The following is a 14,991-nucleotide window of genomic DNA, read 5'->3' as shown; positions in this document are numbered from 1 at the left end:
AGCTCTTTGAAAGTGGAGTCACAAGTAGATAGGATAGTGAAGATGTTTGGAATGCTTTCCTTTATTGGTCAGAGTATTGAGTACAGAAGTTGGGAGGTCATGTTGCGGCTGTACAAGACATTAGTTAGTCCACTGTTGGAATATTGCGAGCAATTCTGGTCTCCTTCCTATCGGAAAGATGTTGTGAAATTTGAAAGGGTTCAGAAAAGATTTATAAGGATGTTGCCAGGGTTGGAGGAGTTGATCTAGAAGGGAGAGGTTGAACAGGCTAGGGCTATTTTCTCTGGAGCGCCGGAGGTTAAGGGGTGACCTGATAGAGGTTTACAAAATGAGAAGCACGGCTAGGATAAATAGATAAAGTCTTTACACCTGGGGTGGGGAGTCCAGAACTAGAGGGCATAGGTTTAGGGCGAGAGGGGAAAGAGACCTAAGGGGCAACTTTTTCAAGCAGAGGGTGGTACGTGTATGGAATGAGCTGCCAGAGGAAGTGGTGGTGGCTAGTACAATTGCAACATTTAAAAGGCATCTGGATGAGTATATGAATAGGAAGGATTTGGAGGGATATGGGCCAGGTGCTGGCAGGTGAGACTATTTTGGGTTGGGATATCTGGTTGGCATGGACAAGTTGGACCAAATGGTCTGTTTCCGAGCTGTACATCTCTGACTATGACTTTATGACTCTAGAATGAAGTATTTGCAGAAACCAGGGTATGAGGAAGTACAAATCAGTGTAACTTTGGGAGTTGGTGAGTGGCACCAGAAATCAAACCAATGAAGGAAAGGAAGGGTCAGATGGATAGAATGAAGTGATGTGGTGGCCTACTGATATTATTGCTAGACTATTAATCCAGAGAAGACAGGCAGGAGGCTGGAGAATACAGCAAGCCAGACAGCATCAGAAGGTGGAGAAGTCAACATTTCAGGAAACATCGACTTCTCCACCTTCTGATGCTGTCTGGCTTGCTGTGTTCTTCCAGCCTCCTGCCTATCTTCTCTGGATTCCAGCGTCTTCAGTTTTTTTTTGTTTCCATTAATCCAGAGATGCAGATAACGTTCTGAGGACCCAGATTCAAGTCCTGCCATGGAAAACGGTGGAATATGAATTTAGAAAAAATCTGGAATTAAAAATCTATTGATGACCACGAAACAGATTGCCAGGAAAATCCATCTGATTCACTAATGTCCTTTAGCAAAGTTACCTGCATCCTTACCCAGTCTGGTCGACATGAGACGTCAAACCTACAGCAATGCAGTTCATCCTTAACAGCCCTCTGGGCAATTAGGGCTGGATGAGAAATGCTGGCCTAGCCAGCAATGCCCAACATCCTGTGACTGAATTTTAGAAGCGAAGACAAGAGATGGGTGGAAACTGGAAGCACAACAGATTAATTTTTGCCATTTTAAATGACAGCATAAAGCAGCAGTAATTGACGTACTAAAGAAACTTGTAGGTAGGGGCCTTGAGTAGAATTCGAACAAATGTTCCACATTCCACAAACCAAGAATCGTAAGTGGGATCTACGCATGTAGCCATTGATACACCTTTGTCTTTGAGAAAGTGGGTTGAGTTAAAGGAGAAATTGTTCAAATTAAAAATGAGCTCAGCCAAGTGAATGAGGATAGTAGTAATGTTGACTATTAAGATCAGCTTCCAAGGAAAAATTGAGCCTCAGACCACCTACCAGAGGATGGATACGTAGAGAGATTGCATGTTGATTGAGAAGAGGCAGCAGTTGGGAGCAGAGAAATGGAAACTGTAGAACTAATGTAATGAAGAATCAACTGTGTAAAAGGGAACAGACTAGACAAGGGGAGGGGAAAAATGTCACAATGAGAAGTAGTAAGTGCAAATGATAGCAAAATACAGAAAATGCTGGAAATCTATATTACAAGATGATGATGGAAAAACTCAGATATGGCAACATCTGTGGCGAGAGAAACTTAACATCGAGTTCTCTTCACAACTTCAGAAAAAAATTTGGTGGGGCAGGAACCAATTTAAATTATAGATCTGTTAATGCTTTATAGCTGTAGAAATAAACAACACAAAACTAAACCGCACTCTTAAAAACCTCTCAAATTGTTGCTCTGCAAAATACATTTTTCTGTTGGACAAATATCTACATTTAACATGAGAATTCAGACGATCAACTCCACTCAGTATTGGTAATTAGTCTGAATGGAAATGACAATCAATCAATAATACAATAAAGCATATACTGACCATAATCAAATAAATGGTTATTGTAATAATTGATAATTTTCATGACCAGTCCAGCACAAAAGATAGGATATTAACATTTTCAAACCAGTCCAGAATTAAAGTTAAACAAAAAACAAAGAACTGCTGATGCTGGAAACAAGCAAATTGCTGACAGAATGTCAGCAGATCTGGCAGCATTTGTAGGAAGAAAGAGAATTAAAGTTGAAGGTCTAGTAAAGAAGATGACAGAAATGTTTTGGAAATTATGACACAGGTAGTTCAGCAAACCTTTTACTCTGAAATTCTAGTCAAACAAATCAATTCAGACCACCACACAGAAATTAGAAATTGGCTAATACAAACAGAAAGAGTTTGCTTTAAATATGCACTTGGCACCACATTTGTAGCTCTCTAAGACAGAAACTTATTTCTAAAGTATCAGCAAATAAAACTTACCCATGTTAATGATTCAATATGATGAGGATGTATGAGTCCAATAATTCCATGGTACCAGGACAGTCCTGCACCCATCATAAAAATGCCAACTCCACTAATTAGGGAAGCAATATAACGCATGTTTGTAAATCCATACCTTAATTTGAAATAAATAAGAAAAATTAAATGCAAATTCAACTATATGAACCGCAACATTTTTGTGAATAAACAAATCTAAAATTTCGGTAATCTCTGCCAATCAAACACATTTAAAATGATGACAACTACTGCAATTAATAATATTAATAGTATTATATCTATAACAAACCCTGCTAGAGACACTTCTGGTAATCAGTCATGTGCACTTATTTTCACTCCAGCAAAGGTACCAGTTCACTACAATGTTTTTCTAAATAAAAACTTACGGATGACTGGAATCAGGGGTCCTAGCAGATTGACTGACACCCACTGCTAATAAAACCTATGGGGATTTAAAAAAAAAAGTGTCATTTTTAGGTTTAGGAGTAAGGTTAGAACAACTCACAAGAAAACAAGACAAATAGCAATCCCACCAGTAAATCAGTTCTATTGAACTTCTAAACAAAGGCAACCACAGATATTGGCCCAGCTGGACAGTGAACCAGCACCATTCACAATACTAGATATGCTGACAGTCACACACAGGAAAAGCTGGACACCATTCCAGTTAGCAGCCCAAATCTGAAAGTAACAGGCAATCTTCAAGGAGAGAATCGAAACATCTCCACTTGATATTTAACAGCATACAAATTGTCGAATCCCCATTATAATCCTGGGAGATTGACCAGAACCCATACAAATAGTGATTACAAAAGCAGGATTAAGGCTCAGAACTCACCCTAATTTCCCAAAGCCCATCGACAATCTGAGATATTAAGATAGGAGTGAGAGGAAATACTGGATGAATCTGGTTCCAACAGTACAAAATGTTTGCAAACGAATCCAGATCAAAGCAGAAATCTTGAATGGCAGCTCATCCACCATTTTAAACATTCACTCCCTCCACTTCAACACACTGAGTGTACCACAAGCAGCATGTACTGCAGCAACTCAATAAGGCTTCATCAAGAACACCAAAATCAATGATGTCCACCACTTAAAAGGACAAGGACAGCTAGCTCATGAGAACACCATTATCTGTAAGCTACACTCCAAGCCACAGACCACTCTAACTTGAAACTTTACCAGCAATCATTCAGAGGTGGATTGGACCTACCTAGCTCACATCCTCCCCAGTGTCTGTACAGGAGCCAACTGTTAACCAAGCTATTGTCTTGGCCAGGGAACCTGTCAAAGCCATAATAAATATATGCTGTACAGTTAAGATAACAGCATTGGGGCATTTTCACCCAAAACTCAGACCGAACCCCACACCCCCCAAAGTAACCACTCATCTCAAATAAACATCCACGTCAGTGTCTAAAACAAAAAAAGTAAGCCAGAATAGCCAATATCAAATAACATACAGAAACAAAATTAGGGAGACAGGGAAATAAAAGGTGAGATGGAAAGAATGAGGGAGAAAAGATAATGTATTGTTTTTAAATTTCCAACATTCTTTGAAATCTAAAGAGCTTCCACGTTTTTAAAAGTAAATCTAATTTTGGTCTTATTTTTCCACAGCATATAGACATCACCATCAAGGACGTATTTATTATCTATTCCTAGCTGCTGTTGGAATGAGTGGTTTTGCCTGGTGATTTCAGAGGGCAGTGAAGAGTCAAAAACATTGCTGTCGGTCTGCAGTCACATGCAGACCAGACTAGGTAAGGAAGGAAGATTTCTTGACTTAAAAGCCATTATTGAACCAGTCACATTTTTATGACAGTCAAACAGTGAGATATATTAGCAATTGGGTTATAGCTTTTTTAAAAAACTGAAACATCACGATCGACCATAGTGGGATTTGAACACATGTCCAGTGATATTTCCATTATGACACCACCTCCCCAGCATATCTTGTTGCCAGAGATATCATTTTGTAATAATTAAGTCACAACACAATCTTAAACAGCCATTGCACTTAAATGGACAAGTATATCTCAAAAGAAAGCAAACATTTGAACTTTGATGGCATATTTCATGGCCACCAAATGTCTCAAACATAAAAAGCAGGCTATTGGCTATTAGGTGTAGTCATTGTTGCAATGCAGGAATGGAGCAATTCCAAACATAACCATTAAATTGGCCACTGGCATCAATATTGTCAAGGAGTGTGGTGCTGAAAAAGCACAGCCAGACAGGCAAAAACTGAGGAGCTGGAGATTCAACGTTTCAGGCATAAGGAAGGCATGTACATGAACTCAGACATACCCATAGAGTCACAGAGATGTACAGCATGGAAACAGACCCTTCGGTCCAACCCGTCCATGTTGACCAGATATCCTAACCCCAATCTAGTCCTACCTGCCAGCACCCGGCCCATATCCCCCCAAACCCTTCCTATTCTTATACCCATCCAAATGCCTTTTAAATATTGCAATTGTACCAGCCTCCACCACTTCCTCTGGCAGTTCATTCCATACATTCCATACCCTCTGTGTGGAAAGGTTGCCCCTTAGGTCTCTCAGATCTTTCCCCTCACCCAAAACCTATGCCCTCTAGTTCTAGACTCCCCGACCCCAGAGAAAAGACTGTCTATTTATCCTATCCATGCCCCTCATGATTTTGTAAACCTCTCTATAAGGTCACCCTTCAACCTCCGAAGCACCTGGGAAAACAGCCCCAGCCTGTTCAGCCTCTCCCTATAGCTCAAATCCTCCAACCCTGGCAACATCCTTGTAAACCTTTTCTGAACCCTTTCAAGTTTCACAATATCTTTCTGATAGGAAGGAGACCAGAATTGCACGCAATATTCCAACAGTGGCCTCACCAATATCCTGTACAGTCACAACATGACCTCCCAACTCCTGTACTCAATACTCTGACCAATAAAAGAAAGCATACCAAATGCCTTCTTCACTATCCTATCTACCTGCGACTCCACTTTCAAGGAGCTATGAACTTGCACTCCAAGGTCTCTTTGTTCAGCAACATTCTCTTACCTTACCATTAAGTGCATAAGTCCTGCTAAGATTTGTTTTCCCAAAATGCAGCACCATGCATTTATCTGAATTAAACTCCATCTGTCACTTCTCAGCCCATTGGATTCTCCTTAATTCTATTTGCCAAAGCTATGTCTCCTTTTTGCCCTCCTGATTTCCCTTTTTCTATACTCCTAATGCCTTTATACTCTAAGGATTCACTTGATCTATTCTGTCTATACCTTACACATGCATCATATCATACCCAGTGACATCATAAACTAGAATAGATATCTCCTATGTCAGGATGAATCTGCACAGCTAAGATTATTATGTTCTGTTTGTGACAGTGAGCATGTGCAAGGATGATATTTAGCAAAGGAGTGGATCTTGTTATAAGGTTGTGGGAGGGGAATGGAAGACAGGAGGAGATGTAGGGGCTACAGGGACTGTGAGTGAGTGAGTGTGTGGGAGTGAGACACACAGCTGGGATAGATTAACTTAAAAATAGAATTAAACCATTATTTTGTCATACAGAGTCCTGATTTTAATTCCTACAGCACTCTCTTTATACAGGTCACTGCTTCATTTCACTTGATAATTATGTTGACTTTGTTTCTGCTATTTGCACCACCTTTGGCAGGTGGTGGCATTAAATAGTATATTTTGCTGTGGACAAAGAATAAAAGAATGCAGTAAATGAGGCAGCCACTATGGCTAGAGCAAACTTTCATAAATAGGTTGTTCTGCTATAACACCACAATTATGTTCGTCTGCAACCTCGCACCATGGAATCTGCTTTGGAAAGTTGCACTGTAGAAAATTACTAACAGAAAAATCGCTATACCAGTTCAGTAGAAAGTTTGCATTATCCAAACAATGTCCAGAATTCGTCAATCGCATTATACTCAATTCATGCTGATGAAATGCGTGTTACAGCAAAATGTTTGCACAGCCTTTGTGATACTGACTGAAGGACTATATTAACTAAGGCACTCCATGCATAAACGTCTTTCTCACTGGAATCATAACTAGCAAAAAAAAAATGACAATCGTGGTTGTTGGAGGTCAGCCATCTCAGTTCTAAGACATCGTGGCAAGAGCTCCTCAGAGTAGTGTCTTGGCCCAACCATCTACAGCTGCTTCATCAATGACCTTCCTTCTATCATAAGATCAGAGTGGAGATGTTCACTGATGAACTGCAGAACGTGCAGCGCCATTCACAACTATCAGATATTGAAGAATTCCATGTCTAACTGCAGCAAAACTCAAAAACAATATCCAGCTTTGAGCTAACAAATGGCAAGTAACATTCACACTAGACATGCCAGGCAATTACCATGTTTAACAAGAGAAAATCTAACACCCTTGACGTTCATTGGCATTGCCATTGCTGAATCCACTATTGGCAACACGCTAGGAACTACCATTGACCAGAAACTGCAGTAGATGAGCTATATAAATGTAGTGGCTACAAGAGCAGGTCAGAAGCCAAGAATCCTGCAGCAAGTTAGTCATCTCGTAGCTCCCAAAGCCTTTCTAACAGTTACAATGCACAAGCCAGGGTGCGATGGAATCCTTCCAAATTGCCTGGCAAGCGCAGCTCTAACGACACTTAAGATTAATGTCATTCAGGACAAAGCAGCCCACTTAACACCACATCACAGACATTCAGTCCCTCCATTGCTAACATTCAGCAGCAGCAGTAGTGTGTACGATCCTACATACTGCAGAAATCCTTAGACAGCCTTTTCCAAATTCACCACGACTATCATCTCGAAGGACAAGGACTTATTTCCAATTGGTCATCCTTCTCTACACAGATTTGCACAGGCCCTGAATTAGGCATCTTCTGTGTATTCTGAGATTGACGACTATTGTTAACAATTAGTAAGCCTGTGCCGACACAGGACGGAACACAGCCAAGGATGGATTAACCATCCAGATGCATTCCAACTGCCTAGCGACCTGGCTCTCACTCCAGGATAATTGAGTGATGAGCACTGGTACTTTGTCCTGAAGCATGTTGCAAACAAGTTGAAGTTACCAAGAGAGGGGCAATATTGCATATTCTTAAGCTATCACAGTGAACACCATATTAATCGACAATTTTAAATGATCAAATAAAAATTTTTTGCCTTTAGTTTTGACACAAGAACAAATGGGAAATGGATCCTAAATAGTTACTACCCAACAGGGTCAAAAAGTGTTGCACCTGAACTGCACTGCCTCATATCCAAGATGGTAGAGTGGGCCTATACGCATTACAAATGAACAATTTCTTCATCTGTCACATTTGCAATACAACTAGCACAAAAGACTTCACTTTACAATCTTTCTAATCTACATCTAATTATTTAAGCCCTTGTGAAATTAAAGCTTCCACAGATCAGGATAATAGATATTTCTAAACAGTTCAAGAATTTAAAGATTGTCAGATATATTAGCAATTTTACTAATGGAATAAAATTTCCTCTGCTTTGAGCAAATATTTACTGAGCCTAGCAAATTCCTAATATTTTAGCTTCTAACCTAAAATTGACCAACACTATGCTAACCAAAATATAAAAAAAACTCCATTAGAGATTGAATGTAATGTGCAGTAATCCATTTTGAAATGAAAACACACTACTTAAAGGCTATATATTCTGAAGGGTGTGCAAGATCAGAGGGATCTGGGCATAATGCACAAATTCTGGTAAGAGGCAGGACTGGGTTGAAAGCATCCTAAGGTTTGATAAGAGAACAAAAATGTAAAAAATAAAGGAAGGAGGTTGGACAGAAATGGTGTGCAAAGATGTGAGGAAAAAGACAGGAGATTCACATTAGGTAATACAACTGGTACAGGCACCATGAGCTGCATGGTCTCATTCACCACTATAAAAATTGTGATTCTGTGAAATTAATGTTAAATTCTGAATTCAAAATGAAGTCTTTATCGCTCGGACAATTCTCAAGACAGACTGAAGAGGTTGGGACTGTTTTCCTCAGAAAGGCAGTTGATAGAGGTATGCAAAATAGAACGTAACACCACAGTACAGGACCTTCAGTCCTCAATGTTGCGCCAATTCTTTATCCTACACTAAGATCAAACTAACCTACATACCCCTTCATTTTACATCATCCATGTGCCTATCCAAGAGTTGCTTAAATATCCCTAATGTATCTGACTTCACCACCACTGCTGGTAGTTCATTTCTCTGCACCCACCGCACATTGTCTAAAGAACCTACCTCTAACATATCCTCAAACCTTCCTCCAAATACTAAAATTACACCCCCTCGTGATAGCCATTTCCACCCTGGGAAAAAGTCTCTGGCTATCAATTCTATCTATGCCTTTCATCATCTTGTACACCTCTATCAAGTCACTCCTCATCCTTCTTTGCTCCAATGAGAAAAGCCCCAGCTCTTCTAAAGATCTACCCTTCAGTCTAGGCAGCATTCTGGTAAATCTCCTCTGCACCGTCTCAAACTTCCGCATCCTTCTTATAATGAGGCGACCAGAACTGACCATAATATTCCAAGTGTGGTCTAACCAAGAAGACTCTTGATAGAGTATGCTGGGAGAAACTGTAGTGAAAGGACTGAAAAAACAGGGGCACAAATTGAGAAAAGCAGCAATGGCGACGTGAGAAAAACATTTTTGTGCTGCAAGTGGTTAGGATCTGAAAGCATGAAGACGACAGGATCAAACAAGCTGCTCGAGAGAACTAGGCTGTTATCCGAAAAGGAAGAGTGCGCAGAGCTCCAAGGAGAAGATGGAGAAGTGACACTAAGTAAATTAAGAGAGCTAGGACAGACACAATGGACAAAATGGCCTCCTTCCATTCTGTTAAAATTTCCACAGAATCATAACTAACAATCTTCGCGATCACACTAATGATAATGACTAACAAGTAAGTAAGAAATAACTGAATAAAGCCTAAATTAGAGCAAGTGAATAAGACTGAAATCGTATTCAGGAATATAAAGAATGACTGGACTGAGAAAAGGAGACACCAAATTTTTAAAATATAATTTTATATTCCTTAACTCTTCAATTTATTGTCGGGAGTAATAACTATTAACTTTAAATTGTTCCCTTATTGGGGCAGAGGCCCAAGGCTAGCCAGCAAATATAGCAAATTCTCAAAACTAAGAGATCAGGATGTGATGCAGTTTATGAGAAGCAAGTGATGGAATGGCAAAAGTCCACAGAAAGGTCTGCATATGTGCAAATTTCAATGTATTCATCAATTCAAAGACTTTGTTAGCATACAAATATCAGCAGGCATCAGATTATTATTTTTCCCCTCAAAGTCCAGACTACTAAAGTGAAGTCAAATACAACTATAATTGTGTATTGTTATTACATACATTCATATTTCTCACTAATATTTAATACATTTTACATATGGAGAACTTTCATGCATAAAACAAAAATAAGTGAAACAGATTTAGGCAACTTTACAACAAATTAAATCATCCAGGAAAACATTTAGAATTTCCTTACTTGATTACAGGTGTCAGCCAGTGAATGTATAGCTTCCGAGAACATCGATGCAGACCCTGTATAAATCCAGGCAAGCAGTTTGAAGATAAAATTCAGCCCGTTGCTAGAGAGTGGTGTTAACAAAAATAATATTGACAAATGTGGGATTTTTTAATTTGAAGAAGCACTTAATTTTTTTTTCAAAAAGAAGTATGCTTTAAAGAAAAACAAGAAACTTCACTGTGAAGATAAACAGAAGTGCAAAATAAATTAGAAAAGGAACATCAACTTCCAATTTGGCTCAGAATCAAATGTCACAGGAGCTATTTTCTCAAAAGACAGCCACTATACTTTTTTGGCACAAAATTGTAACATTTTCTCCACAATTCTCTGGTTTGTATTGCAAACAGTGCCTTTTGGGAGATTACAAGATACACAGGGTCTGTATTGGTACCACAACTATTCACATTATACATTAATGATCTAGGAGGAGGAACTGAAGGGCATTGTTGGTAAGTTTGCAGATGACACAAGATAGGTGGAGGGACAAGTAGTGTTGAGGAAGCGGAGAGGCTGCAGAAGGACCTGGGCATGCTAGGTGAGTGGGAAAAGCGGTGGCAGATGGAATACAATGTTGCAAAGTGTTAAGTTATTCAGTTTGGTCAGAATTATAGAGATGTAGTCTACTTTATTACTGGGGAAAGGCTTTGGAAATCTGAAGCGTAATAGGACTTGGGAGTCCCGGTTCAGGATTCCCTTAAGGTTAACTTGCAGGTTCAGTTGACGGCAAGGAAGGCAAATGCAATGTTGGCATTCATTTCAAGAGGACTAAAACGCAAGAACACAGATTAACTGCTGGGGCTGTATAAAGGTCTGCTCAGACCACATTTGAAATATTGTGAACAGTTTGGGACCCCGTATCTAAGAAAAGATATGCTGGCATTGGAAGAGGACCAGAGAAGGTTTACCAGAATGACAGAACATAGAACAGTACAGCACAGAACAGGCCCTTCAGCCCACGATGTTGTGCCGACCACTGGTCCTCATGTATGCACCCTCAAATTTCTGTGACCATATGTATGTCGAGGAGTCGCTTAAACGTCCCCAATGACCCTGCCTCCACAACTGCTGCTGGCAACGCATTCCATGCTCTCACAACTCTGTGTAAAGAACCCACCTCTGACATCCCCTCTATACTTTCCTCCAACCAGCTTAAAACTATGACCCCTCGTGTTAGTCATTTCTGCCCTGGGAAATAGTCTCTGGCTATCGACTCTATCTATGCCTCTCATTATCTTGTACACCTCAATGAGGTCCCCTCTTCTCCTCCTTTTCTCCAATGAAAAAAAGTCCGAGCTCAGTCAACCTCTCTTCATAAGATAAGCCCTCCAGTCCAGGCAGCATCCTGGTAAACCTCCTCTGAACCAGCTCCAAAGCATCCACATCTTTCTTATAATAGGGCGACCAGAACTGGACGCAGTATTCCAAGTGCGGTCTAACCAAAGTTTTATAGAGCTGCAACAAGATCTCACGACTCTTAAACTCAATACCCCTGTTAATGAAAGCCAAAACACCATATGCTTTCTGAACAACCCTGTCCACTTGGGTGGCCATTTTAAGGGATCTATGTACCTGCACCCCAAGATCCCTCTGTTCCTCCACACTATCAAGAATCCTATCCTTAATCCTGTACTCAGCTTTCAAATTCGACCTTCCAAAATGCATCACCTCGCATTTATCCAGGTTGAACTCCATCTGCCACCTCTCAGCCCATCTCTGCATTCTGTCAATGTCCCACTGCAGCCTACAACAGCCCTCTATACTGTCAACGACACCTCCAACCTTTGTGTCATCTGCAAACTTGCTGACCCATCCTTCAATCCCCTCATCCAAGTCATTAATAAAAATTACAAACAATAGAGGTCCAAGGATAGAGCCCTGTGGAACACCACTCACCACAGACTTCCAGGCAGAATATTTTCCTTCTAATACCACTCGCTGTCTTCTGTTGGCCAGCCAATTCTGTATCCAGATAGCTATGTTCCCCTGAATCCCATTCCTCCTGACCTTCTGAATGAGCCTACCATGGGGAACCTTATCAAATGCCTTGCTGAAGTCCATATACACCACATCCACAGCTCGACCCTCATCAACTTTTCTAGTCACATCCTCAAAGAACTCGATAAGGTTTGTGAGGCATGACCTGCCCCTCACAAAGCCGTGTTGACTGCATTTAATCAAGCCATGCTTTTCCAGATGGTCATAAATCCTATCCCTCAGAATCCTTTCTAACACCTTGCAGACGACAGACGTGAGACTTACTGGGCTGTAATTGCCGGGGATTTCCCTATTTCCTTTCTTGAAGAGAGGAATTACATTTGCCTCTCTCCAGTCCTCAGGTATGACTCCAGTGGAGAGAGAGGATGAAAAGATCTTCGCAAGTGGCGAAGCAATTGCATTTCTAGTTTCCCAACGCAGCCGAGGACAAATCTGGTCCGGACCTGCCGACTTGTCAATCTTAATGTTTGACAAAATTTTCAGCACATCAGCTTCCTCTATCTCTATCCATTTCAGCATGCACACCTGCTCTTCAAAGGTTTCATTCACTACAAAGTTCGTTTCTTTCGTAAAGACAGAAGCAAAAAAATCATTTAGGGCTTCCCCTACCTCCTCAGACTCCACACACAAATTCCCTGTGCTATCCCTGATCAGGCCTACTCTTTCTTTGACCATTCCCTTATTCCTCAAGTGTAAAATGCCTTTGTGTTCTCCCTAATCCGTTCTGCCAAGCCTTTCTTGTGCCCCCTCCTGGCTCTCCTCAGACCATTTTTAAGCTCTTTCCTTGCCTGCCTGTAATCCTCTAGAGCTGAGCTTGACCCTAGCATCCTCCACCTTACGTAAGCTACCTTTTTCCTTTTGACGAGAAGCTCCACCGCTCTCGTCATCCAATGTTCCTTTACCTTACCACTTGCCTGTCTCAGAGGGACATATTTATTCATCACTTGCAACAACTGTTCCTTAAACAGTCTCCACATGTCTATAGTGCCTTTATCATGGAACAATTGCTCCCAATCCATGCTTCCTAACTCATGTCTAATCGCATCATAGTTTCCTCTTCCCCAATTAAATATCCTCCCATTTTGCCTAATCCTCTCCTTCTCCATAGCTATGTAGAATGTGAGGCAGTTATGGTCACTATCACCAAAATGCTCTCCCACCACAAGATCCGATACTTGCCCCAGCTCATTGCCGAACACCAAGTCTAGAATGGCCTCTCCGCTCATTGGCCTGTCAACTCACTGAGTTAGGAAACCCTCCTGAACACACCTTACAAAAACAGCTCCATTCAAATCTTCTGCTCGAAGGAGGTTCCAATCAATATTGGGAAAGTTAAAGTCACCCATTACAACAACCCTACTACGTCCACACTTTTCCAAAATCTGCCGACCTATGCTCTCTTCCATCTCCCTGCTGCTATTGGGGGGCCTGTACTAAACCCCTCAAGAGGTGACTGCTCCCTTGCTGTTCCTAATTTCCACCCATACTGACTCGGTAGGCAGATCTTCCTCGACAATGGAAGCTTCTGTAGCTGTGATACCCTCTCCGATTAGTAGTGCTACCCCCCCTCCTCTTTTTCCCCCCTCCCTATTCTTTTTAAATGCTCTAAACCCTGGAACATCCAGCAACCATTCCTGCCCCTGAGAAACCCATGTCTCTGTTATGGCCACAATATGCACCAGGTACTGATCCATGCTCTAAGTTCGTCATTTTTATTCCTGATAATCCTTGTTAAATCAAACACACTTTAACTGATACCTTGGTTCCTTGCCAGGAAAATCATTCCCACTAACTGGTCTACCTCTTGCTACTGCCTCATCTGCATCAACTCTCATCTCCAGTATACAGCTCAGGTTCCCACTCCCCTGCCATACTAGTTTAAACCCTCTCGAACTACTCCAGCAAATCTTCCACCCAGGACATTGGTCCCCTTCCAGTTCAGATGCAACCCGTCCTTCTTATACAGGTCCCACCTTCCCCAGAAGGCATCCCAATTATCTACATATCTGAAGCCCTCCCTCCTACACCAGCTGCGCAGCCACGTATTAAGCTGCGCCCTCTCCCTGTTACTTGCCTCGCTATCTCGTGGCACCGGTAGTAAACTAGAGAACACTACTCTGTTCGTCCTGCTTTGCAGCTTCCATCCTAACTCCCTGAAATCACTTTTTATATCCTCAATCCTTTTCCTGGCTATATCATTAGTGCCAATGTGTAACAAGATTTCTGGCTGTTCGCCCTCCCCTTTTAGAACATTATACACCCGATCGGAGACGTCCCGGACCCTGGCACCAGGGAGGCAACATACCTTCCGGGAATCCCGATTCTGACCACAAAATCTCCTGTCGATTCCCCTAACTATCGAGTCCCTTACCACAAATACTTTTCTATTCTGCCCCCTCCCTTCTTTGCCACAGTGTCAGGCTCAGTGCCAGAGAACTGACTGCTATGGCTTTCTTCTGGTAGGTCATCGCCCCAGCAGTATCCAAAACGGTATACTTATTGCTGAGGGGAATGCCCACAGGGGATCTCTGCACTGTCCGACTGTCCCCTTTCCTCCCCCTCACTGTAACCCATTTATCCTTGTCCTGAGCCTTAGGAGTGACCAACTCCCGGTAACTCCTCTTAATTACCCCCTCAGCCTCCAGAATGATCCGTAGTTCATCCAGCTCCAGCTCCAGCTCCAATTCCCTAACACGGTTTTCAAGGAGCTGGAGTTGGGTGCACTTCCCACAGATGTAGCCAGCGGAGACGTGGGAAGAC

General features: G+C 41.6%; 1 protein-coding gene across 3 annotated transcripts in view; it reads right to left on the bottom strand.

The window, feature by feature from the left end:
• slc30a9 (solute carrier family 30 member 9) overlaps positions 1-14,991 on the bottom strand; it is a 140,414-nt gene that overhangs the window by 55,301 nt on the left and 70,122 nt on the right. For all 3 annotated transcript variants that reach the window (XM_043692116.2, XM_043692137.2, XM_043692123.2), the window contains 3 exons: positions 10,195-10,297; positions 3,064-3,119; positions 2,660-2,795 (listed from right to left, as the gene is read on the bottom strand). In XM_043692116.2, the coding sequence (XP_043548051.1) occupies positions 2,660-2,795; positions 3,064-3,119; positions 10,195-10,297 (295 nt within the window). The remainder of the gene's footprint in view (positions 1-2,659; positions 2,796-3,063; positions 3,120-10,194; positions 10,298-14,991) is intronic.

The sequence above is a fragment of the Chiloscyllium plagiosum genome, unplaced genomic scaffold, assembly GCF_037043375.1.
Source record: "Chiloscyllium plagiosum isolate Xiang-an unplaced genomic scaffold, Cpla_swu_hap1 HiC_scaffold_1, whole genome shotgun sequence".
Classification (NCBI taxonomy): domain Eukaryota; kingdom Metazoa; phylum Chordata; class Chondrichthyes; order Orectolobiformes; family Hemiscylliidae; genus Chiloscyllium; species Chiloscyllium plagiosum.
The sequence above is the reverse complement of the archived record's forward strand: the minus strand, read 5'-3'. Positions and strand labels throughout refer to the sequence as shown.